Source organism: Solenopsis invicta, chromosome 14 (assembly GCF_016802725.1).
Source record: "Solenopsis invicta isolate M01_SB chromosome 14, UNIL_Sinv_3.0, whole genome shotgun sequence".
In the NCBI taxonomy this organism is placed as follows: Eukaryota; Metazoa; Arthropoda; class Insecta; order Hymenoptera; family Formicidae; genus Solenopsis; species Solenopsis invicta.
In genome coordinates this window covers 17,594,474-17,618,930 of record NC_052677.1, presented here as the reverse complement: position 1 = coordinate 17,618,930, position 24,457 = coordinate 17,594,474, and the positions used below count along the sequence as shown (strand labels likewise).

The 24,457-nt window shown below is 47.7% G+C and overlaps 1 protein-coding gene across 6 annotated transcripts in view; it reads left to right on the top strand.

The window, feature by feature from the left end:
- Positions 1-24,457, top strand: part of LOC105207698 (protein groucho) — a 68,633-nt gene that overhangs the window by 13,482 nt on the left and 30,694 nt on the right. For 2 of the 6 annotated variants that reach the window (XM_011177287.3, XM_011177285.3), the window contains exons 2-4: positions 4,233-4,330; positions 7,931-7,994; positions 13,782-13,826. In XM_011177287.3, the coding sequence (XP_011175589.1) occupies positions 4,233-4,330; positions 7,931-7,994; positions 13,782-13,826 (207 nt within the window). Of the gene's footprint in view, positions 1-4,232; positions 4,331-6,116; positions 6,181-7,930; positions 7,995-13,781; positions 13,827-24,457 lie in introns of those variants that run through there. The other 4 variants (XM_026133989.2, XM_011177286.3, XM_026133990.2 and 1 more) reach the window with 4 other exon arrangements.

Below are 24,457 nucleotides of genomic sequence, written 5' to 3'. Positions count from 1 at the left end.
AAGGAATTTCGATTGTACGTCGCTTAAACCGTTACAAGATAAATCATGTTTTTGCCTATTCTTCATTTATATTCCAAGTGCGATATTTCGATGATATTTCGCGACCAGCGGCTCTCTACGGAATAACGGAAGGTGGTAGAGAGAGGTTCGCTTATAGGGCGAACGCGGTCGGTTCTGGTCGTCGGGTGGTTTTGGAATCCGCGCCACGAGTCGGTGGTTTTGCGGTGCGGCGAAAACCGCCGACCCTCTCGAAGCTCTTCGCCCGGCCTCTGCGTTCTCTCTGTTTGCGTCGTCCTTTCGCGTAATCCCACCATGGTTTAGCGAGTTTCTCACGAGAGCCTCTAAGTAAAGCGGACGAGTGCGCGCGCGGCCACCAACTCTCTCTCTCTCTCTCTCTCTCTCTCTCTCTCTCTCTCTCGAGACTACCGTCCCTTTGATTAGTGCGGTGTATCGGGTGCTCGGATTGATACAGACGGCTGCTGTTTCTCCAACCTTAAGTTAAAAAAGACACATTGTGAAATGATAGCTTTTAACTTGATAAATTGAAATGTAATAAATATTTATCTATAATTCTATTAGCAACTGAGCGACTGAACAAGACGAATGCATTTGTTTGAAACGTTCGTACATCTGATCGTTCCAGCGGCATTTCCATTTTAGACGCGACCCTAATGTGGGCACAATGCCCGTTTACCGGCATAGCTCGAGATGAGCAAATGTTCTTGGCACTTGAGCGCGCGCGCGTGCCTCGTGTTTGGTTACGGACTTGATCACAGGCGGGGACATCGTAGAGAGCAGTTAACCTGTCCGATAATACGTGCCGATAATCAGGCATCTAGTGGATGACGTACGGCGGGATCGATGGAGCTAACGTAATTAGACGCAGCGATACGCGCCACTTAAGCGTACTTGAGTGGCTGCAAACGCAACTGATTGGTCCAGTTGCTATTAGCGTTAGGACGTAATCGCGCGACGTGGTCGACTTGCCTCGTCGTCTCCTCCCCTCCCTCTTTGACGGCCAAAGAGACGGGGTAACCGTAAACGACAACGACGACGAGGACGACGACGACGACGACGTCGTCATCGTCGCCCCCGCCGCGCGTCGCGCACCGTGTCGTCGGCTTTAACGAACGTCCATTGAGCGGCGGCAGCCTCGGCCTCCTCCTCGCTCCATTGAGTTGTCCGCGATAATATACTGCGAAACGGTAATCCGGTATCTACGCCGGGATGTATTAAATGTCGCGCGAGACTCGAAAACCAATAAAAGCGCGATCGTGCCGATCGTTGCGCTTTAATGCCAATTCTTGTTCGTCGTTATCCGGCCCCGGCTATCGTTTTCACGGGGGGTTGTCGGACCGATAACGCGCTATTTGAATACCGCCGGCGCGAACGCGCGCACGCTATTGCGACGGCTCTCGATCGCGCGGAATAAAAAGCGCGGCGTGGAAAGAGGGACACGTGGAATGATGATGCCAGAGAGAGAGGAGGCTATCGGATAATTAAATCGGCCGCGGCACGTAAAGGACACTGATTGACGTGCGCGACGGCTACGTTCTCTCATTATTATTCGTCGAAACGACATAATTCGCGCGCTTCGCTTTTCGACGCTAACCGTGTCGTTCACACTGCCGTATGTGTGCGTATATGTTGCTTTCCCCTCTCGCTCGTCGTTGCGAAAGGCCATCACTATCGTCATTTCATTCGTTCAACGATGAATATTTCAAGAAAATATTGGCAAGATGCTGTTGTGCTTTTGACATTTATAATATCGGATACATCGCTTTCGATATTTTCATATTTATTAGGTGGATGTGTTTCGGCAACATCAATAAGCATAATTTTTACAACAATTAATAAATAACAATTAATAAATTTGTTTTACGACTCGCATTGGTATTTCTGCGGACCGACATTCTTGTCGTATTGATTTATTAAACGGAACTAGCGGAAAATGTCAAGCAGCGCGCCTGACGTCTGCTCTTCTGTTCCACCGGCGAAAGCTGATAAATTAATTGGATTGACCGTCGTGACTTGTCGCGTACAAATCGGATCAGCGATTCCGTTGCGATCAGCTGTTTGCCAATTTACATTAACTCCGCTCTTCCGTCCCTTAATACGGTAGGCGAGAGAATCTACTTGCATCACGTCGCATTTAAAAGTCGCCTGTGAAAGATGAGCACGCGTGTGCGCGCGTGTATGTCCGCAAATACAATAACGAGCCAACGAGCGATATATGTACATAGTGCGGGTTGTCTGGTACGATGACTCCGTCGATCCCAAGCTTGAGCCGTTTAAAGATATTGCACGCCTGCCGCGCAAATCCTCGATGTAATTCGAACGTACACGTGCGATAATGCATTGGGGGGGGGGGGAGGGGAGAAGCCCTTTGCAAAGCCGTGAAGATTAATAAAACACGCTACGGTGACTACGAGCAGCTGTTAGGCTTTCTGAAAGTGTGCTATCACACGTTAAGACGCGTCGATCTGTACCGTATCGCTCCTCTTGGAATATACTTGCTTTTCAATAAAACACAGATCAAAGAGATAAGACATTTTTAAATGAGTTTTAAAATAGAGGTGTGCGATTATTTGAAAATTTCCAATCCAAGACTTCTGAACAAAATCTTGTAAAATCATGTTTAATGTGATTCTATGTCAGATGAACAATATTATTATTTTTTATCTATTGTTAAACTTTAACGTAACAATAATTATAACTTTAATTAACAATAATTAAAAGTTATCTTCCAACATTTCGCTTCTATTCGGATTCAAATAAAGAAATTGGATTATGCGTTAGAAAGCCTTGATTCGCACACGTCTTTAACTTAAAAATTAATAAATCACAAAGAAATAAGTACTTGATACGTTTGTTGAACGTCCGTACGTATTCCTGGTATTATATACGGCAGGCTGATAACACGTGCGGACTCATTAGCGCAGTAACGCGTCCAAAGTTGATCTTTATTTTACGAGTTTTGGCACGATTTTCATTACGTGATCGCGATCGCTGGCGAATCGTTAGCGACCTTCAGCACGTAACATCGCGGTTCCGGCATTCCTCGGCTGCCGCCGCCGCCGCCGTCGCCGCCGCCGCGGAATCTAGATCGTACGACACAGGAGAACGATTGGAGAACAGGGGGAGGGGAACGAGAGAAAGAGAGAGAGAAGGAACTATATTCCAGCTTTTACGAGGCCATAGTGGCGTATCCGTTTTGCGGGGCACGACGTGCAAAACGATCGATAACACGCTCGTAACGTTATTACCAACAGGTATACGCGTATACGGAGGCGGGTAGCACCAGCACTACCGGCAATAATGTGGCTTTTACGCTCGTGGACGTTGATACGGCAACCACCAAAGTCACTCGGCGTTTGCTACTGCACGCTCCGCGACAAAAAATGTTCTACTCTAAAATATGTAGTTGATATAAATTGATATAATTACAAATACCATATATATATGAGTACATGTAATTAAGCATTGTAAACTTAATTAAGGCTCATTCCTGATACACTGGTTTCAAATATTATTAAAGTTGTTTCTATATTCTGACAATCAATTACAAGTTTAACTTTTAAGCTTGAAGGGTAATAGAAATCACTGGTTCAACCGAATAACAGTAGAGCTCAAAAATTTTCTTTTTTCAGATGAAAAACTATCCAATATGAGTTTAGCGCGTTATCCTGCATGTTTGTTACATCGCGCGTTTAACGTGATGGTTGGATGAAACCTGAATTAAGATGAGAAAGAGAGAGAGAGAGAGAGAGAGAGAGAGAAATATGATAGAATTATTAAACCAATTAAACATTAAGCCGGTTTATATTGTTTATGATTATACACTACAGTTATGAAACAGTTCAAAATGCACTCAAAAATTATTACACCGCTATTTGTGAACGTAAATCTGGAAGTCATCAAAGTTGAATAATTTTATTGTTTCCACGTCATATAACGAAATAGAGGATAACGGTCAGATAACAGACGCGAAAAATAGAGATAAAAATTTTGAAGAAAGGAATTGATTAACGAGACGCGTGACACGATTTTTCTGTTGCGGTGTAGCATTTAAGCGGCAACATTTTTTCTCCAACTCTGTATATCGATTTCGAGTTACTTACGAGCCTGCGGGACATTGGAGTCTCTCGAATAAATCTCGGGGTCTTACAGGCTTTAATGGCGTTAAGGGATTGCGGTGCATTGATACATTTAATGGCGTTTTTGTGTTTCAGGGTCCACCGCAGCCTGGTCAGCCGTTCAAATTTTCGGTCGGCGAGTCGTGCGATCGTATCAAGGAGGAATTCAACTTTTTGCAAGCCCAATACCACAGGTATTCTTCTTCCTTTCCTATTTTCAAACTTTCATCCTCGTCGATTGCAGCCAATCGAAAACGTACAGACTTGATTCAATTTGATTAAAGATATGACCAATTTGTTACATCTGTTTTGGCAAGTAGTCACGCTCCCTTATGACACTTGTGTGTACGTCTTCGTTGTCTGTCGTCTGCGATATTAATATTTTGATAATTTTTTTTTATAAGTGACACGTATTTTTTTTATTCTTAAATTTAAGCAAATTAAAGTAATAATCAAGTACCTTCGTAAAAGTTGATATTGATGCAACTTGTCCCAAAGCTTTAATCGCGATCTCGGAAAAATTGTCGGATTCCCGTCTCCTCGGCGAAAATACATATTTTCTCGCGGATAGTCGAGCGCGATGTAAACTCCATTCAGCGGTCAGTAGTTTGTCGAACGGAGTAAACGTTCGCGTCCGTGGACACCGCAGCAGGGCCGTATCCATTAGACGCTCGTGCAAATACCGCGTGGGCGCGCACGCGAAACGCGCCGCGCCAACTGACGTACGGACGTAGGCAGATAATTGTTTGTCCGACCGGAAGCTGAGCACACCAAAGTATGCGCGCATGCAGTCTGGGGAGAAGGAGCGAAGATTACCATTTTGGATAGCGCGTCTGTGTGTGTGTGTGTGTGTGTGTGTGTGTGTGTGTGTGTGTGTGTGTGTGTGTGTGGTACACATGCGTGTACGTATCTGCGATCGCAGCAAAAGAGGGTTTTCTCAGAGATCGCGCATCCCGCATCACGTACGCGCTCTCTGACAGATTCGAAAGCGAAAAACTCGCTGAGCTCGTGACTAGTTCCCGCGATCCCATTGAATTTACGTTATATTGATCGATATGTTAAATTCACCGCGTACCGCGAGCGGTAGAAAGAGCATCACTCTCCACCTCTTTACCCCTCTTTTCATCAAAGTTAAATCTACCAAGTGCTGACGATAAAAGAAAAATAATTACAATAACGACGCGATGACACCCGCGGCACGGGTTTCAGCGCGCGCGTTTTATCCCGCGAAATTTGTATCTCGCGCGTTTAGAAGCACCACGATGAGAGAACAACATTCATAAATTTCGCGGATCGCGATATTAATCACAGAAAGGCAAAAGTGCATCCGATCGCGTGAAACACACAGAGCTATCTCGGCCACGTGTTAGGCGCGCGCATTCAGGCGCGCAACGTGATTCCCGATAAATCGTCCCGTAAATCGTTGGCACGGCGTCAATCTGAAATAATTAATCGACTTTCTGACCGTACAAGTATTGCCGTTTGCGTAACGAGAGTTGGCGTTCGCACGAGCGTGATCGTGTTAATTTATCGCCTTATAGGTGAGATTACGTCGCGCAACGTACAGCGTGATTCGCCTTTCACGAATATTAAACTACGTGCGTCGGAATTACCGCGGGTGCATTCGATCGTTTCATTGAACCAAATTAAATTACCCGTTACGACACTTTTGGATTTTTCTCTTGGAAAAAAAAAATTAGTTTTTCGAGAAACTTGTGACGAAATCGATATAAACTGGCGTCTTTACTCCGTTCGTCATCGTTGAAGCTTTTATTATAGTTGTACCGCGTCTCTCTTTATTTTCTCTTGTTCGCGATATATACGAGTGTGTATATATATATATATATATATATGGTACGCGTAATACGGCGCGTTTTTAACTTAATGTTGCGACGAAGAATGACGAGCGGAGGGACAATGGCTCCGACGATTTTGAGGGCTGGTGGATATTAATGCTCTATTCTTGTTCTTCTTACACAGCCTTAAATTGGAGTGCGAGAAACTGGCCAGTGAAAAAATAGAGATACAGAGGCATTACGTGATGGTAAGCCGGGAAAAGGATAAAAATGTAGAAAGGGGCAGCGCGTTACTCACACACGCATACACACACACACACACATACACACATACACACATACACACACGTGCACACAAGCCATACGAATCATCCTGCCGTTGTTCCCAGATTAAAATGCATTCGTTTTCGTCGCGCTCGAATTCGAGAGATATCGCTCGGTCGCGGTCGAGCTGTTTCAATTCTCGCAAAATTGTGAAGAACCTAAAAGGGAGGGAAATTATTAAAAAACCGATTTGATTTTACTGAAATGAATTTTCGATATGCGCGGCTGTAACGCTTTTTTTTTATACGTGGGAGTGCAATTAAAAGGAAAATGGTGCGGATCTTTTAAGTAATGTCGGTGGTATAACTCCAAAGGGGTTGTGGGCGAATGAGCGATAAAGAGAGAAAGAGAGAGAGGTTGGGGAAATTATCGTTGGCGTGGCGATTCGAGTATTGGCGGTCACGCACCGAAAATACTGGGAACACGGGGAGAAACACGAATCACAGAGAGAGACACGATTCGCACCCCGTACTCGTTATCGTAGGTATACAGTCATGGAGCAACGGCAGCGGCAACAGCAGCAGCAGCAACAGCAGCGGCGGCGGCGGCGGCGGCGGCGCGATGCACTCGAGCGTTACAGGCTGCACATACGAACGCATTCATTTGCCGCGGTACAAGCGGTTTTGTCGACCGCCGCCACCGCAAGATTATTTTCCTGCGCCCCCGGGGCGCCGCGCGCCGCGCTAAACAAAAATACGTGGGCTTGTCGTCGTTAAAAAAGTTATCGTCACCGCGGACGGGGCCTTTGTCCCGCTCTAATGTTGCTGTCGGGTAACATGGTGGTCGACCAAGTGAATATTAATATGCGCTTTAACGCGTCGGGGAAAAGCGCGACGCGACCAAGATTAACTCTTAATGAACCTGCGCACTGCCGCCGATTCTCTCGTATTGATTTCGTATTAACTTTCTTTTTGAACGCGACTTTTTAAGTGCTCGAAAACACAATTTTTTTTTTACAAATTGATTAATTATCGTTCTCGATGATGTACAGTTTTGTTATTTAATATTTAACGACAAGTAGTACCTACCTAACGCGTTCGCGATTGTTTGTATTTGCATACGATTTCCTTGTTAATTGAACGCGATGTAAATTCCACGAATGCGTTTTTATGAATTATTCGCTCGCAATCGCGACGCTTCCAATATTCTCCACGGTCCACTTGGTAAACACGAAATTCACACAATGTGACACACATACATATATACACACATACGATGGCCAGTATATAACAATTATTATCAATGTTTGTTGCGGCTGCACTAATTGTGTGTTTTTAATGGCTTGGCTGTGCACCACCCTTCCGCAATGTCCCTCAATTTGGGGGAGTGATGGAAAGAACCGGTTCGGAAGGTTACGAAAAAGCACGTGCGACAAAATCTCAGACGATTGACGAATCGTTGTACGAGCGAACATGATATCGCATCCCTCGTTCGATACGGAGCCCAAGTCACAGACCCTCGACTCGTTGATGACTCGATAATCTCGTTTAGCGGCATTATTATTCTCTGTTGTTAGCCGAAACGTGCCACGCGATCCCCCTCCCGGTGGGGGGGTGCGAAAGAAAGAGGCGCTCTCTCTCCCCTTTTTTTTATTTTGTCCCCACAGCTTTTGAATGTCGCCTGCACTTACTAATGTTTAGCTTACACGTGCGATTTCCTGCTTGTTCTGTCCAGTATTAAGTTGGAGCTGGAGAAACTCGCCCAGGAGAAGACGGAGATGCAGCGCCACTACGTCATGGTGAGTCTACACAAGCTTACGAAACCTATCGCAGAACCTGTCGATAGCAATCGTATTAAATATAAAGGGTCAAACAACGCGACGCGAGTAGGAGAAGAGTAACTTGCAAAATTTATTTTTGCGTTCGTTCTTGAACGGATGCGTATTGTAGGGAACGCTTTACAATTAGCTCGCGCGTCAAATTTAACTACACTACAACGCAATGCCGAAATATATCGTAACACATCGAGAAGCGTAAATTTTATCTCAATTTTTATTCGTCTTGTTTAATAAAATTTAAATTACGCGCTACGAAACGATTAAATTATAAGGAGCACAAATTTTAATCCTCGACTTGGATCCTCTTCATTAAGCTTCGTACGTAACTATTTTTAATTCGATCGTTCCGTATGCGATAATAGTTAATCATAGAGTGATTCCAATAAACTTGGCTTTGCCCTGACAACCGCGTGTGACGGTATCTTTCAATTCACATTTAACTGAATATCTCAGAGCCATTCTTTTTCATTTAAAAATTGAAATACATAGATATATGAGTCCGATTTGCGATAATAAATATTTGTCTTGCAGTTTATAAGAGGATGGCAGAATAATTTAGGGTTACGTCGTACACGTGTCGCGTGTTGCTTCTTGCGCGCGCGCGCGCGCGCTTTTTCTTCTAGTTTTGTTTTTCGGCTTTGTCCCGCGAGAATACATGTTGGTGCCTCGCGCCGCACGCCGCGCGCCGCGAGAGTCTCAGCTTACTTTCACCCGTAGATCTTCGTTATCGCGATACACCGTCGCGAACGTGTACATGCATCTTCATTAAGCCGCGTGAAGCGTAAAGAGGTGCGCATCGCTTTCTTCATGGGAGGTCGAAGGTCGTCGAGAGTACCGGTTTTAATTTTACCCCAGTTGTCTCTCGGTGGATCTGCATTCTTTCTCTCCCTCTATCCACCTCGATGTGTCTTGATACATAACGCGATAATTTCCAAGCTATATCGCTTATTGTTAGTAGCTCGAAGAAGTGGTAAAAGAGGTCAAGATGGAAATCTTTTTTAAATCAAGGCACGGACACTCGGTAGATTTGCAAATTTACCGCCAAGATATTCGTTGCGCTAAAGACCGACCGTAAGTTTATTCGAGAAATCTTGATAACGCGAATAGAGCCGTGCCGCGATTCGCGCCGTAAGTTTGCGCTCCGTGCAAAGTTGGTTGCCCAAAGTTGGCGAAGCGTGCATTATAGGCCGGCGATAATTTATAGGCCGTAGTCCGCGCCCTCGCCGATGCAAATAACTTGATATAAAATGCGCGGCGCTCGCTCTCGCGTGGACGTGGCACTTCCGCCGATTCACGCCGGCACGAAGATTAATCGCACGATCGTCTCACGTACATATAGCGTGTACGTCGTGTACGAGAACGTGCTTATCTTCGCGCTCAGGTATGCGCTCTCTTGCTCTCTCTCTCTCTCTCTCTCTCTCTCTCGATCGATCGATCGATCGATCGATCGATCTTTGCGCTTCGTGCTCGCCGATCCTTTGTTCCGCGCGTACATATCGATCGATCGACCTGTGACTCACGTGTGTGACAGGTTTAAACGTACATATCATACTTTATTCCACTTTCGATATGGTGCGGAGCGCTTATTGTTCTGCCAGTTGCGCGCGGTAACGAACGTCGGCGCGAAACATAGCGAAACCACGGAATGCACTTAATCAAATTTCGATCGGCGAGCACGAAAGCATATTTATTGCGCTATCGTCCTATCGCGTCGTTTTATCATTGATGATTGATTACCGACGTAACAAGAATTTATCGTAGTATCGGGTTCAGGTCGGCGCTAGCAACAGGTACTCGCATCTCTTGGCTAAACACATCCGTGAGTTCGCATAGAGCGAGTCATCGATTCCTAATACGCCGGGTACAATCGTAACGCGCGCGGCGTCGCGTTGCGCAGATGTGGCTTTATCGTCGATGAATCGCGAGCGCTGAATTAAGTATCACGCGTTGTCACGTCACAACGTCAGGTCTTGCTCGCTACGGTAGTTTGCTTTCCTGCAGCGGACAACGCCGCGTCGTTCTCTCCGCTGAATTATAATGGGGCGCGCTCTCCCGCGGATGGCGTTCTGCCTCGCGCGAGAACGGTAACCGGCGGGATAACTCGCACACACACACACACACATATTTACGGGTGTATACTCGTAAAGCCTCGTAGTCCCCTGTATCTAGTCTCTCCCTCGAATTTTCCACGTGACGTGTCGCGAGGCGGCGTTTACTGGCAGCCAGCCGGCGAATCTCCCGGGACTCGTTATCGATGGAGGCCATCGCGTATACGGTCGTGTTTGCGCGAGCCGTAGAATCTCCTCCCCGTATAGCCTACTATAGGTACGACATCGTTATACCACGACGGGTGTAGCCCTCCGGCCACGGGGCGTTACGCCTTTACGACTCTTTCATGTAATTGTCGAGCTCGTGAACTTTTACGAGCGAACCGCGAGCGTGGCGGCGTGGCGGCGTGGCGGCGTGGCGGCAGGAGACCAGACGCGAAGCACTTTGTTCGTCGCGTTCGCAATTCCGCACTCGATACATTTCGCGTGAGAGTACGTCCTCCGCTTCGTATTTCCGCTCGCGAATTGCACGAGGCGAGATTCTAAAATGGTTCTATTAAATATGAAAGTAGTGTTCGAGGTAAGAACGCGTTAGCGAGAGAATTAATTCCCATACGCGATGTACGTCGAGTTGCAGAACGAATACGAGTGTAAACGCTAACTATTGCAGTCGTAGCATGTTCTTGATTAAACCGATTCGATCGCGGAATAACGATGTATCGAGAACGAAATTTGCAAATCGTACACAGAGACATCGTCATCGCCAACTCTTTACGTTCAGAAACTATTTTCATTGGTAGACGATGAAAGGCACGATAAGGGTCTCTCTCTCTCTCTCTTTTCTCTCTCTCTCGCGAGAGGGGACGAGTCAGCACGTTCGTGGGGTAGATACCGATCGTGATCGATATCGTTCGGCTGCTCGTGAATTCAAAAGATTGGGCCATTTCAGAATCGTTTTCGCGATTGAATCGGTTACGATTAGGGGCGGACTATCCACGGACCAAGTTTTCAGCTAATAATTTAATTCAAATCTTCTCTCGACTGTTTTTCGAACATAGATAACGGCTCGATTTATTTTCGACTCCAAGAAATAACGAGAAGATGATAAAGGCACTCATATATGCTTTTCTGTTAAAAAAAAAATTACACGATGCAGTGCGTATAAAATAACGATACTCTCAAGTATTCGTAATCACGGTGTGTATCGAGTTTACGTAACTTTACTCCATTATCGCACTGTCGCTATTCACAGCGTTCCTTCACTCGTATTAGACATCTCGACCGCGAGAGTGGCGTTTCCAGTCTCGTGATAATTAAGATCCTGATCTCTCCCGTCTCCGACGGTTTCCCTCCCTCAGTGAAGTCTATTAATTAAAGACCAATTGCTTCGTTGGGACGGTCTCCGGTGGCGAGATCGATCTCCATATAGCTGTACTTGTTAGTTTAATCTCTCTCTCTCTCTTTCTATCCGCAAATCCGTCAAAATATACAAGGAAGAGAGGAATCTTTCGCCAAGCTATATTCTATAGATAAAAAAAAAAACGATTCGTAATTAGTTGTTTGATGACAGAAAAACTCAATGATAAAATAGAATACGTAAATTTTTAATCGTTTCTCTTTTTTTTTGTTCTCGACGTTTTAATAAAGTTGATGTATTTAAACATATAATTACATTTTACTATATACGCTAACATAAGCTGCGAGCTTTCAGCGAAATTATTATTTTCGCAAGAACAGAGCCGATTGAAATATACATTTCGCGATTTATTGATAATGCTTGCGAGCGCGAATGTAATAAAAATATGGGCGGATTAATTTATATTTAAAAGCGGAGCGTGCGCGGGGCCAAATTTCTGCATTTATATTTTCTATATATACATTGTAGCGTTCGCAATTTACAAAATAATCGTAATTTCGAAGATAAACCGCGCCGAATGAATATCGAATTATTAAAACAAACGGGTTTAATTAATCGCGGCCTGTCCGAAGCAGGTTCGTAAAATATTCATCCAGACGAATTTGCCCGCGTTTGAAGTATTAACGGTAATTCTACCGCATTGCGAAATAAATATTACTGGTGTCGTTAAAATCGTAACATCATCGAGTACATTGCGTTCGAAAGCGCGCGAGACTGTCTTCTTCGACCAGTTCGACCGCCAGTCTCGACGTCTATCGCGCGCGTTTATTACGTTACGTGTTCCCCTCGTCGTATTCGCGAGAAAAACTCTAAACCGACTGTGTCGTAGCCGCACCGATATATTAAAACGCGGTTTAGTACGCGCTTTACGACCACCGGGCAATAAAGTCCGTTTCACAACGGTCGTTGATTCCGTCGGGAATAATGCGGCGACTATATTCAAGACGCTCGTTAAAATCGCAAACTACTGGATTTTCTCTCCTTTTCCTCCTTGGCGATCGTCGTTACGCGCTATACACGCGCTATGCGTGCGCGTCGGTACGGAATACGCACTCGCGAGGAACGGAAATGCTTGAAACCACTACTACCACGGCAACGCGTTTACGCTAAATATGCAAGCGCTGTAACGCTGTAGCGCTACAGCGCCACAGCGCTATTTCGTCGCGAATCTTTACGATCAGAAATCTCATGCGTGCGAAATGAGAACCGCTGTTCGGTAAGCGAATTAGTTAAAGCCAGCCCCGGCTGAGTCTTGTACACACGATGTAGAAACGATGTTACGAGAAACCGGTCTTTGGTCGACACGCACACGCACACTTGATGGGGCGCGCTCGCGTGTGCATGTACAAGCCTTTTCTCCCTCTCGGGGAGAAGAGAGAGAGAGAGAGAGAGAATCGCCGCCGCCGCGCTCCTTTCTCATCCTCGTCTTCGTTTTTCTCATTTTCTCGACGCGCTTATCCCTCTTACCGACTGACTGCGGTCTCGCATTACGGCTCAATTTGGTCCGCTTTTCGTAATCTCGTAATCTCATTTGATCGATATAATCTCAACCCTGCAATCGCGAAGCAGGGCCCTTAAGGATCCTTCGCGAGGCGCTCGTCCCGCACAGCCGTCATTACGGATTCAAGCGGCATCTTGGTTTGCGAAACTCGATAATTTGATTAATCTTACCAAGTGGCTTTGCGTTTTACTCCATGTGATATTTATACGCCAATTTCAATTATTTGTACTGGAATCGTTAGACATAAAAATAGCAAGCTGGATATTGCGACGAATCTTGCCGTCGGGCGTCGTCGCGACGAAAGATAAAATCAGTGTTCCACTCTTATATGTACGAGTACGATATACATATAACATTCGTGGCGCAAATTTAACCGAATTTTCTTAGCTTTTTCAGAGAGAGAGAGAGAGAGAGAGAGAGAGAGAGAGAGAGAGAGAGAGAGAGTCAGAGAGAATAAACGGAAATTTTACGCGGTAACGTCTTCGGGGTAGGATAAAATGACAAAGCCGTAACGTAAATACGAAAATTGGATTTCGCGTGAGCAACCTTCCGGCAAAGTTCAGCTTTTGCATGAGAAAGTCGGCGTTACGCTGCTAGTTGACGCACGCATCACCTTACGCTTAACGTCGACATGGCTTCGTTAACGAAACGCATATAACGATGTAGCTACGCAATACACTTACACTACACTATACAACACCCTACGCTTATACTAATTCCGTACTAACATAGTAAATTTATGTGATTACGTTCTAATCTCTCTGTTTCATTTACTTTTGCAGTATTACGAGATGTCGTACGGGCTCAATGTGGAGATGCACAAACAGGTAAGAAATTTATTTCCGCTTACATTATTTCAAGTATCTTGAAAATGCGGTGAAAAACGATATCGACGACGCCGATCGATACGCGCGCGACGTCAGTCGCCGGTGATTTATTAATCGCTCAGTTGGCACGTTGCGCGCAGCTTTGGGCTTTAATCCAAAATTAAAGGGCCGAACACGAGGAGAAAGCCCTGATTACGGGGTGTTTGCGACCCTCCGGGATCTTAGCTATTGAATAAATATGTAAACAAGGTAATAACATGCAAATAGCAGCGTTCCCGTCGCGCCTTGCCTCTCGCGCAAAACCTTGCGCAATGAAAAAAGCAACCGACTCTCAGATTCTTATTAACAACTTTCGAGATGCACACCGTGCTTTCAAAGAGCATTCGGGACAAATCGTCAAGCTTTTTATTTTTTTCCGCGCATCGTCGAACGTCTACGTATTATTATTGAACAGAGATTTATTTCGAGAATCTCCATTACAAAGATTTCGTAATCAAAAAACTCATTTTGCATCGTGTCCATATTTAGCCATACCGAACGAACGATTTGAATTTTTATTCTCTCGCATGTGCATCTATCGATGGTAACGCTTCGGCGAGCGAAGCGTTGCAAGTTTCATCTTCTTTGGAAGCGATTCTTGAGGGAAAAGTCTGTCTCTCTCTCTCTCTCTCTCTCTCTTTCTCTCTCTCTCTCTTTCTCTCTCTTCACGATGAAAGGTGGTGCTTCGAATATTATAATTTAGAGCCATTCTAGGCTCGCGAGAGAGAAAAAAGGAGAAACGCGCGTTAATCGATCAACAACGAGAGACTCTTGTGAATCCCTCTCTTAATTATAGGACGCGTCCTGATCCAAGTCAAACGCCCCCGGGTAGACTTGACGCGATCTTATATAGAAATCCCGTCAAGGGAATCGCATATTTCTGTCGTTGTTATCCGCGGAATGGATTTTCGATCCGCCGTTCGCGGAAGGTCTGAGAAATATCTCGTTTTGAAACCGACGTACAAGTGAATTCGTCGAATTATCGACAAGCCGGCAATATCGAGGACGTAGCTCTCGAGTGTCCTAGAGGAGGCATTCTGTACACGCTATCGAACAAGAATCTCGATCACGAATTCCGCAGAATAAATGGCGATTCCTCTCTTTCTTCGCCTACTTGGATATTCTCGCCCTTCATCGACGCTCCTCCATAATCTATCTTGGGCGTGGGCGTGCAGCGACGAGTAATGCTCACGTTTATTGAATATTTAACAGCTGAGCCCGTTATTTCCTTCACTTGTCGTCTCCCCATCCGCTTTGTGTCTGTCCCGCCTATTCTTTCCGTCTCCCTCTTCTTTTTCCGGCGGGATACGCGTCCCTCAAATCATGAATAAGACCTCGCGCGTTGCGACCTGCTTCACGGGAAAGGCGGGTAGTAGTGCAGCTTGCTTATCTCTTTTCCTGAGCGGCTATTCAGTCGCGAGTGATGGTGTTGACGCACTTGCAAGTATACCTATCTTGGACGTGACACGTGACACGTGACGGAGAAATCAAATTACGCGAGTAATCAATTATTTGTCTTATCGAATTGTTTTTATTCGATAAATTTATTACGCCTTTCAATGGTAAAGGTAAAAGTAATATCTGAAAAAGTATCGTCAAGTGGAGGGGAGAAAGAAAATATCGGCGTGTAAAAGAGTAGGCAAATGGAAAAGAAGGATGATTCCATTTTGGGACGGCGATTTCTCCGTATGTGATGGAAATGTGAATTTCCGTCTGTGAGTCTCGTAGAAAAGTTACGTATTAAGGTTGAATGAAGAGCATAACTCTTTCAAGACTCCCTTCCACGGGGAACGCGGTGCACTACTAGCTCTAGTGGAGGAACAAGCCGCGAGATACGTATACGTATCGTGTGAAATGTGGTATCGGAGCAATGGAATATAAATTCCGATAGGAAATCGCAATACGATCGTGTCGTATCCGCCGTTTTATGCCCCCGATATCCTCGAGATAAGCACTCGAGGCGGCATGGCACTCTGAAATACGACGTGACGGTCTCGCCGCGTCGTACTTTCCTGGATCGGAATGACGATTATTATCTGCTGTCACTTTTAATTCGGTTACGATTTATCGCTTCTGGTAGCCGGACGGCCGGGATTTATTATTATCGGGCGGGCATTATCGCCGCGCGATTTACACGCTCGTACACGTGCGCGGTGTACACGATCCGCGCGTATCCGGTATCTCATATTTATAAAATCGAAATGCCGTGCCGCGCCACGCACCACGCACCGGCCTCGTCGACACGCTCTCGCTCCTGCCACGCGGGATACCACACCACTGGCGATTAATAGCCAGTCCGCGAGCGCGCGCGCGCGCGCCCGCGCGTTTATGACGAGTCCGGGCGTTGTCGCGTTCGCGCGCGACGGAAATAAAACGAGAAAAAGCACGAGACGAGAATGAATAACGGATCCGGCGATGCGAAAGAGCAAAATATCGCCCGGGCGCCCGGGAATTATCGGGTGTTATACATTAACGCCGCCGACGACGACCGGTTCGGCAAGTGTCCACCACTCGGTCAACGCGTTCGTCCTCCCTCCCCCTCCCCCTCTCTCTCCTCCCTCGAGGTTATTAACGTCGCTAATTCTCGGCAATTACTGTCATCATCGTCAGCCGTCTCTGACCGCAACCGAGCTGTTACGTTTTCCTGTTACACCTGTACTATAATCATTGTCAACCGGAATCACGCTTGCCGGATAGTTTATGGATATATCGCGCGGCTATATAAATGCCCATGTTGAACGAACAGTTCTTCGATCGATCGTATAATATGTGAATTAATAAGGTAATCACGGTACACTGTTGCTCATTTAATATATATCGGATATTATAGTAATTTACGGTAGATTGACGTCAAGAGCGCTTGATTATGAAAACGCTCACAGATCGTATCGATGTTATCTAATGTTACTGCAAACATCGAATCGTTTTTCTTGTCGTTTCTCTCGGCGCCGCCGCCACCGCCGGCAGAGAATCGAGGATGTTACGTCACGATGGGTATAGTTTGGTTTTGACCCGTTTCGTCGTACATCGTCGGCCAATGACCACGCGGTCGCGCGCGTTCCCCACGGTTTTTATTTGCAGGAAGCGATGCGTATTGTAAACGCTTTCAGGCATTACTCTCGATTTTACTAACGCTATTACCGGCGATTCCGCAGCTGCACGTACGTGTCGGGGCAGTCGGAAAATTCACGCATGAAAAGTATGGGCGGCCACCACGAGTGATTCGATTTTGTTGTTTTGTTCGATTCGCTGGTTCGCTCCCCCTCGTGCGTGCGCTCCATCCTCCTCTCCCTCGGTGCTTCTCTCTCTCTCTCTCTCTCTCTCTCTCTCTCTTTCTCTCTCCCCCTCCCCCTCCCCCCTCCCGGTTGTCTCTCCATATCCATCCCATATACAGTACGCTCATTATTCATTTATCGGTTTAACGAGCACGTCCGCGATAAAGCGTCGCGAAATATCGATATCGGATGGTCAATACCCGCTCGGCTCGCTCGGTCTCTTGTTTGACGCGTGCTCCACCTTTCACTCGGAAAAACAAAAGATCGCGATTTCGCCCGGTGTATCCGAGACGCGTACGCTTTTCACTCGTTATCGAGATAGCGACGACAGTCGAGAGAATTGTCGAGCGATTTCGAGATTTGTCGAACAAACGAAACGTTTAACGTTCGTCAAATTGTACGCTTCCATATTTTTTATCGTATCGAGGACGCTGGGCGTCGCATCTAGGTGGGGGGAGGGGGGGGGGGGAAATACGCGACGCTCGAGGAATCTCGTTGGGCGCTTCATGAATAACTTCTCAAAAGCGTCCGGTAGCTCGTCATCCCTTGCTCGTGAGGGAGAGCAAGAGAGAGAAGAAGAGTGACTGCGCGAAATGTGTGCGCGGCTACCGCTTTTTTTCCCGTTTTTATTGTGTCTGCAGTGCCACTGGTTTGATCGGTCGGGCCGCGCCAGGTGGAGGCGGAGGAGCAGATGGTGATTGAGAGGGAAGCGAGCGCGGCGGGAGAGCGGGGGATGGGGAGAGGAGGAGGGGGTGGCAAGAGAGGTAAAGGGAGAAGGCGCGCGCGGCGGGGTGGTCGTGGGCAGAAGGGAGAAAAAAGAGGGCGAGTCCGGGCCGTCGCGCAACGAGCGGAGGAACGAATGGGACGTTGGTGTCAGGCGGGGGCAGAGGAGCGGGGAGGGGAGGGATGAAAGAGGATAGAACAGGGTGCATGCCGGAAGGGGAAACCCGGGAGCAGCCGCCGCCACCGCCGCCGCCGCCGCCGCCACCGCCGTTGCGAAGGGTGGATAGGGGGTAGCGGTGGTTGACGGTGGGGACGCGTTGGCGGTGGCTCGGCGTTGGTTCGGGCAGGAGGGGGTGGGAAAAAGCGAAGAGCAAAATTTGCTATCGGAAAAATCGAGCTCTCCACGCCACCGCCGCCGACCTCTCCACACGCTATGCTCCTCGCTTTTTCTCCCTCGACCTCGCCCAACCACGAGTCGCGATCCCTTCCGACCTCGCCACCAACCCTCCTCCCCCGGGGGGCCTCCAGCGAGAGGCGTGTACGTGTCGCGTCGCGTCGCGTCGCGTCGCGCCGGTGTGAGTTTGACACGCGTTCGTGTGTGCCGTGCGGCTTGGCGGAGAACGGTTCGCAATATGTGCACAATAAAATATACACAGAAATGTCTACTCTCGCTCGCACTCTCGTGTCTGCGTCCTCCTTTTCTCGATGTCGCGGGAGCGCACATCCGCGCGGAGAGTGTAGGCATGCGTGTATACGTGCGCACGTATGTACGTATACACGCGCCGCGCCCGCGCCGGCCGGGTGTGCTCTCGGTGTAGGAATCCGCGATATCGACGGGGGTTCCATGTACCCGATACACGTCCTCCGTGCTCGCGATCTCTCAACACGATAAGTTCTTTCAACCGGCACCACGGCTCAGTTCCTTTTTCTCTTTTCCCCTCCGCGCGGCACAATACGTGTGCACCTTTTTCGCCCCGCGGATAAGAAGAATGTTGCTCGAAGACGTCGCGATCTGCGGATGGTTTTATCCGCAGCAAATGGGCTTTGTCGGCACACAAGAGTGTCGCGCGAATCGAATCACGTCCTTTCTCTCCCATCAGATCGAGAGAGTAACTTACTCGGACTGGTTTGAGTCGCTTCGGAGTGTGGGGTCCAGTCTGACTCCTCGTCTTATCGGAAACAATTTATTTCGCGTTGCGATGAGAATTTAGATCTCGACGCGCGATTCCCACCTTTTCTTCTCTCGCGATACGCGCCGCCTCGTCATCTTAATTGGCCTTTTAACCAGCTTGTCTACGCGATGCAAATTACTCGCGCGAAAATTTTTCCGCGCCTACTCGCGCCGAAAATATCTCAAGTTATCATAATACAAGCGCGAGTACACGATACGCGACCACGGGCGGTCATGAATTTTTATCACTCCTCTTTTCTCCCTTTCTCCCGTTGTTACATCGGATTCAAGGTTCTGGGAGCTTGAGCGAAACACGAGGAATACGCTTAATTCTCGCGTCTCCAAATGGGCACTTAAATTTCTCGCAATAAAACCCGCGGCGCTGCAGGGAATAGCCGAGCCGTTAACTCGGGAGTGAGCGAGGAAGGGGTTTAAGGGGTTCGCCTTTGAGTAAAGGAGAGAGAAGAGAGATGCTATCGAGATCTCTCGCGGGATTTAAGATCCACGTAGACACTCTCGCGGCCATTCCCTCTTTTCCCTCAATGATGGGAGGGGGGGGGGAGTGAGAGGGCGTAACTATCTACTAGCCCTGTGTCGGTGGCGGCGGTTGGGATCGCTTTTATCACTCGTACATCTTTTACGACTGGATCCCGCTCCTCCTGCCGTCCTTCCTCTTCTTCTCGCGCCTCTTCGCATCTTCCGCGGCATATTTTCCATGCCCTCGCTGTTGTAAGCGCTGTATTTAAACCGCGAGTCGTAAAGTTTGCCCGACGCGTGTATATCGCGCCATGTGCAGGTGCAGCGCGGTGGGTGGTCTGAGGAAAAAGACGTGGCTCGCCTCCATTATCATCGTCTCGGGCTTTTAAGAGTCTTAGCCTCGAGATAGTCGCTATCTTTATTTAGGCCTCGCTGATGGACACTGGCGCTGCGCGCGTGATAACACCACAACGTTTCTCTTATGAACGTTTCTCTTATGTCTCGTTGCGCGCTTTGATTACGTCTATCGAAAGACTGACATCTCTGAAATTCTCGTTTGCCAAGCAAGTTAACTATAACGAAGCTAAACATGTTTAGTAATCAAACATGTTTGATAATTAAACATGTTTAGTAATTAAACACGTTCAGTATTTACGTGGACGTTTAAACGTTCTTGATATCGTGTCCCGGCAAGTAACGTGAATGCGCGCGAGATAACAAGTTTTGCTGGCCAATGTTAGCTCGCACAAAAGGAGCGTATCGGTGTGCGAATTTAATTTGCGCCCAGGGATATAGATTGGCGACACTTCCTTGCGGGTATGTTTACGTGCTCGCCCTATAGCTAAAGCAGCAGCTCTCGCGAACCCTCCTCCGCGTCAGCTTTATGCAGCCGAGCCCCTGGTACTTTTATCGACGTCGGGGCGTTAGCATTATGCCAGCTATCAACGAGAGGGTGGAACCAACACCCTTGAGCCCTCTTGTGTTTAGGGGTGTCGTTAAGAGATCGCTCCCTTTGCCTGCTTTCCCTACTATACTCTTTATACATCGCGTTACAATCCCGCTTTCGCGCCGCTCTTGTTCTTGACGAGCTAGGATATCGAAGAAAAAAGAATGATAAGCGTCATCGAGTTCGCCTTTCTCATCGTACCGTGGCAATTATCCCGCGTATCATTCTAATTCTAATAAGTACAAGTTGTTTCTATTTGTTGACTGATGCAGATAGATTCATATTCGACGAATTTCACAGATTCCCTGACTCGAAGATTTGAATTTCGGATTTACCTATTTAATACACAGGATTCATCTGTTTAGATACACAGTGCGCTTTATCTTCACGGTAGTTTATTCATTCATTCCAGTGGTGTTTACGGCACGGCCACGTTAAACCGCGCGATTTTGATATCTCTCGTACCACGGAAGAAGTCGGGGGGCTATGAAGGGAGGCATAAAGGAAACTGGCGCGGTTAATCGCCGTATCATATGACTGAGTAATTGAGTCTGCGAATTGCCGGAGGCAGGTTCCACCGAGCTCCGCTCGGTCTTCATCTCGCAATTAGCGTTAAGTTAATTGTACTTCCTGCGCGAGCTAACCCCACGGTTGGACAGCCGGTAGGCGGGGAAGGAGGGAAGGAAGGTCTTGTTTTCCCCGGTATTCGCTATGCCGGGGAGAATTACGGGGGTCGCTCAGCAACGATAATTTTCTTGGTGTTTCGGTGGGTGTGCCGGGGGCGGTCGTAAAGTCAAGTCGGCAATGCGGATTGCCGTCAACGTCGTCGTCGTCGTTGTCGTCGTCGTCCTCGTCGTCGTCGTCGTCGTCGTCGTCGTCGTCGTCTTCGTCGTAGTTGTCGTTGTTGACGACGCCGTGGCGAATGCATCCGAGGCCCGAGGCGCCCAAGCGTCACGGTAGACAAGTGCCAAGACACTGGCTGGTGGAATGAAGAGCAGGCGCGCGCGCGCGAGGCAAAGGGGGACTCTTAACGAGGCGTCTTAACGGCGTCCGCAGGGTAGGGCGAAACCCTACTCGTTGCCACGGTACTAATTTGCTCGCTTTGCGCCGCAATGGATGTCATTCAGTCTCGTTCTCGACTCCGCGTTGATTATCGTATTCGCGTTTACGTTTCGAGACGAGCGTCTACGTAGCGATGAGAAATTTATTGCTCGTACACACAATCTGATTGTAAATAACATTTTGACAAAGATTTAATTTCAATCTGCATCTGCATTCTGTATTTATCTGAGAATGCGTTAATCGCAGGAGTTGGAAATCGACTATCAATGGAGCCAATCGCAAAGTCAAAGACACGCGAAACGGTTCAATGAACGAAGATATGCCACGGTCCGAAATTCGCTTCGTATCAATAATAGCGAGCTGTTAGAGAGGGTACTGTACACACAGCGAGACTCGTACTTGAAAGGGTGGAGAGTAGGAGGTCGGTCGGCCTCGGCGGCTAGTCCGTTAATGTTTAGCGCAATCAGCGATAATGGCGGTCTATGGCGCGTTTAATCAAGGCAGTAGCCCGTTGCGGCTTGTGGTTCGAAAGCGGACTGCCCCTCGGCAGGGTGCAAAGGAAAGGGTCAGTAGTGGCAGAGGGTGAGAGGGAGATAGAGGAAGAGTGAGAGAGGGAGAGAGAGAGAGAGAGAGAGAGAGAGTAGTACACTGGCGGTAGAACAGAGAGGATAGGACATATCAGGTGGGCTTAGTGGTCTCTGCTGGCCCCACATCGCTTCGACCAGAGAGTGACCACCGTATATATACGTACACAGAGCCATTCGAATACGTTGCTGCGGTCGAGATTATCAACTGCACCTCGTTTTCGCCTCTCTCTTTCTATTTCCCTCTCTCTCTCTCTCTCTCTCTCTCGCAGTACTTCTTCGTAGCACAGCACTTCTTCTGGTGAGCAAACGTTGAGACGAATCCCTTTACGATGACATTCGCGTGAAAGGTCCATCGAGACTTAAATATTAAATAGTATGCCTACCAGATGCAATATCGCCTGATTCAGAATAATTTTTTTATCATCTATAATGACAAGACGCGATAGCGACATAATAATAATGAAAATTTACGTTTAAAAAAAATAGTCCATAATGTTGCTAGAAACGTTTTTCTTTTCTTTTCTTTGAAACGGTTTCTGCATTCGGGAGTAGTTGTTTTCTCTCAACATCCTTTTAACAGCTCGGTCATACATCCCTCTTTATAGTCGAGTCAAGGTTCGCTGCTGTTATTAGCTGTCTACCGACACTATCGTGACCACGCGCTCCTGTGCGCGCACGTTTGCACCGCGAGAGACGGGTGTCTGCACGTTTAATATCCTGAGTGCCGCTAATTTGTCGACCGTAACCCACTGACACTCGCTGATCGATCGTTCTACCAAGCCACTCGGCAGTCTGCTGTTGCGAGCATCGTGTCGCGTGAAAAGAAGGTGGAAACCGAGAAGTCGGATAATTATATAGATACGCGAGAAGTAATAGAGAAGCTTTTCCCGGCATGCTTGCACGAACCCATCACAAGTTTTTACATTCTCTGTAAATATTCCTTTTTACTCCACGTGGAGCAAGGGGAGAGCGGCGCGGCGGCGATGGTGGTGGTGTAAGTGGTGGGTAAACCACTCTCGCGCGGTTACTTGGTTATTCCATGAATCGTTAGAGGATCGAGGATCCCTGTGCATCCTCTTCCACATTTCTAGAACGTGTCTGAAAACGACTCCGGCCACCCGGTAGATCCTTGGTATCGCGAGATCGGGACACTCTCGAAGAGCAGCGGGAGGCAAGTGGGGAGGGAAACGGGTAGGATGGATGGAAGCTCGAGTGCTGAGACAGCACTCCGACGTTCAAACATCCAAACATCTCGATCTTTCGGGGTCGGGCCGTCTGTGTCGGGTCTCCGCCTTGCCGAGCTGCTGCTGCTTCTGCTTCTGCTGCGACTCGAGTACCACTTATCCTTCTCCAGTAAGCCCCCGTCCCTTTCTTCGTTCCACCTCTCGTTGGTCTAGAGATCTCTAGCCAGAACCCCCGAGTCCTTTCAGTTTTCACCCTCTCTCTCTCTCTCTCTCTCTCTCTCTTTCTTCGTCTCTCTGCTATCCCGGCATTCTAGCACAACGATGTAGCTGGTGACGGCAATACCGACTGCTAGTGGCAACGACGACTTCTCTCTCTCTCTCTCTCTCTCTCTCTCTCTCTCTCTCTCGGGCCACACATACACACACATACACACATTCTGTAGCATGTTTCGTGTTCACGTTTCACGTACACTTCGTACACACGAGCTGTGGATGTTCCCCGAATTGCGGCTACTCCAAGTCACCCCTTGCCACCCTCGTTGCGCGACCACGACGAACCCCGAATTGATTGTAGCCTGTTTACCCTCGAACGTTCGCGCACAATGTTCTCCCTCTCGGTCCTTCGTCGTCTCGTCGATTGCCCTCTGTTTTCGGAGATTGGTCCGAGCTATGTTCGTAGGACCGTCTCCGTTCTCGAATTTTGTGCACGACATCCGATCGTAAAGTGGAATCGTATTTTACGATCTCTGACCAAAGTTAAATAAATGTAGTGGTATTAAATGAAACTCTTATTGCGAGAAAAATTGAATTTCGTTAAATTGTACTAGATTTATCACTGCGCGGACAATTGTTGTTACAGTACGTTGAAGCGCGATCGAAGCCAGGAACCACCGCATCATCGCGACAGGCAATTGTACCCTTCAACTCGCGGTGCAACAACCGCCAACACACTGTACAGCCAGCGTATCATCGTCATTCGTAACCCGTTCGTTCCGATAACCCGTTTAACGGCGATTCGAGTTATTCGAGTTGGCGAGTTGGCCATTTTACGCGACGCTGTGATTCTCTCTCTAACTCTCTCTCTCTCTCTCTCTCCCCCTATTTTTTTTAAATTTGCGAACGAGATCATGCGTGCCGCATCGCGTTGCAGAGCGGCGTGTGTGCAGC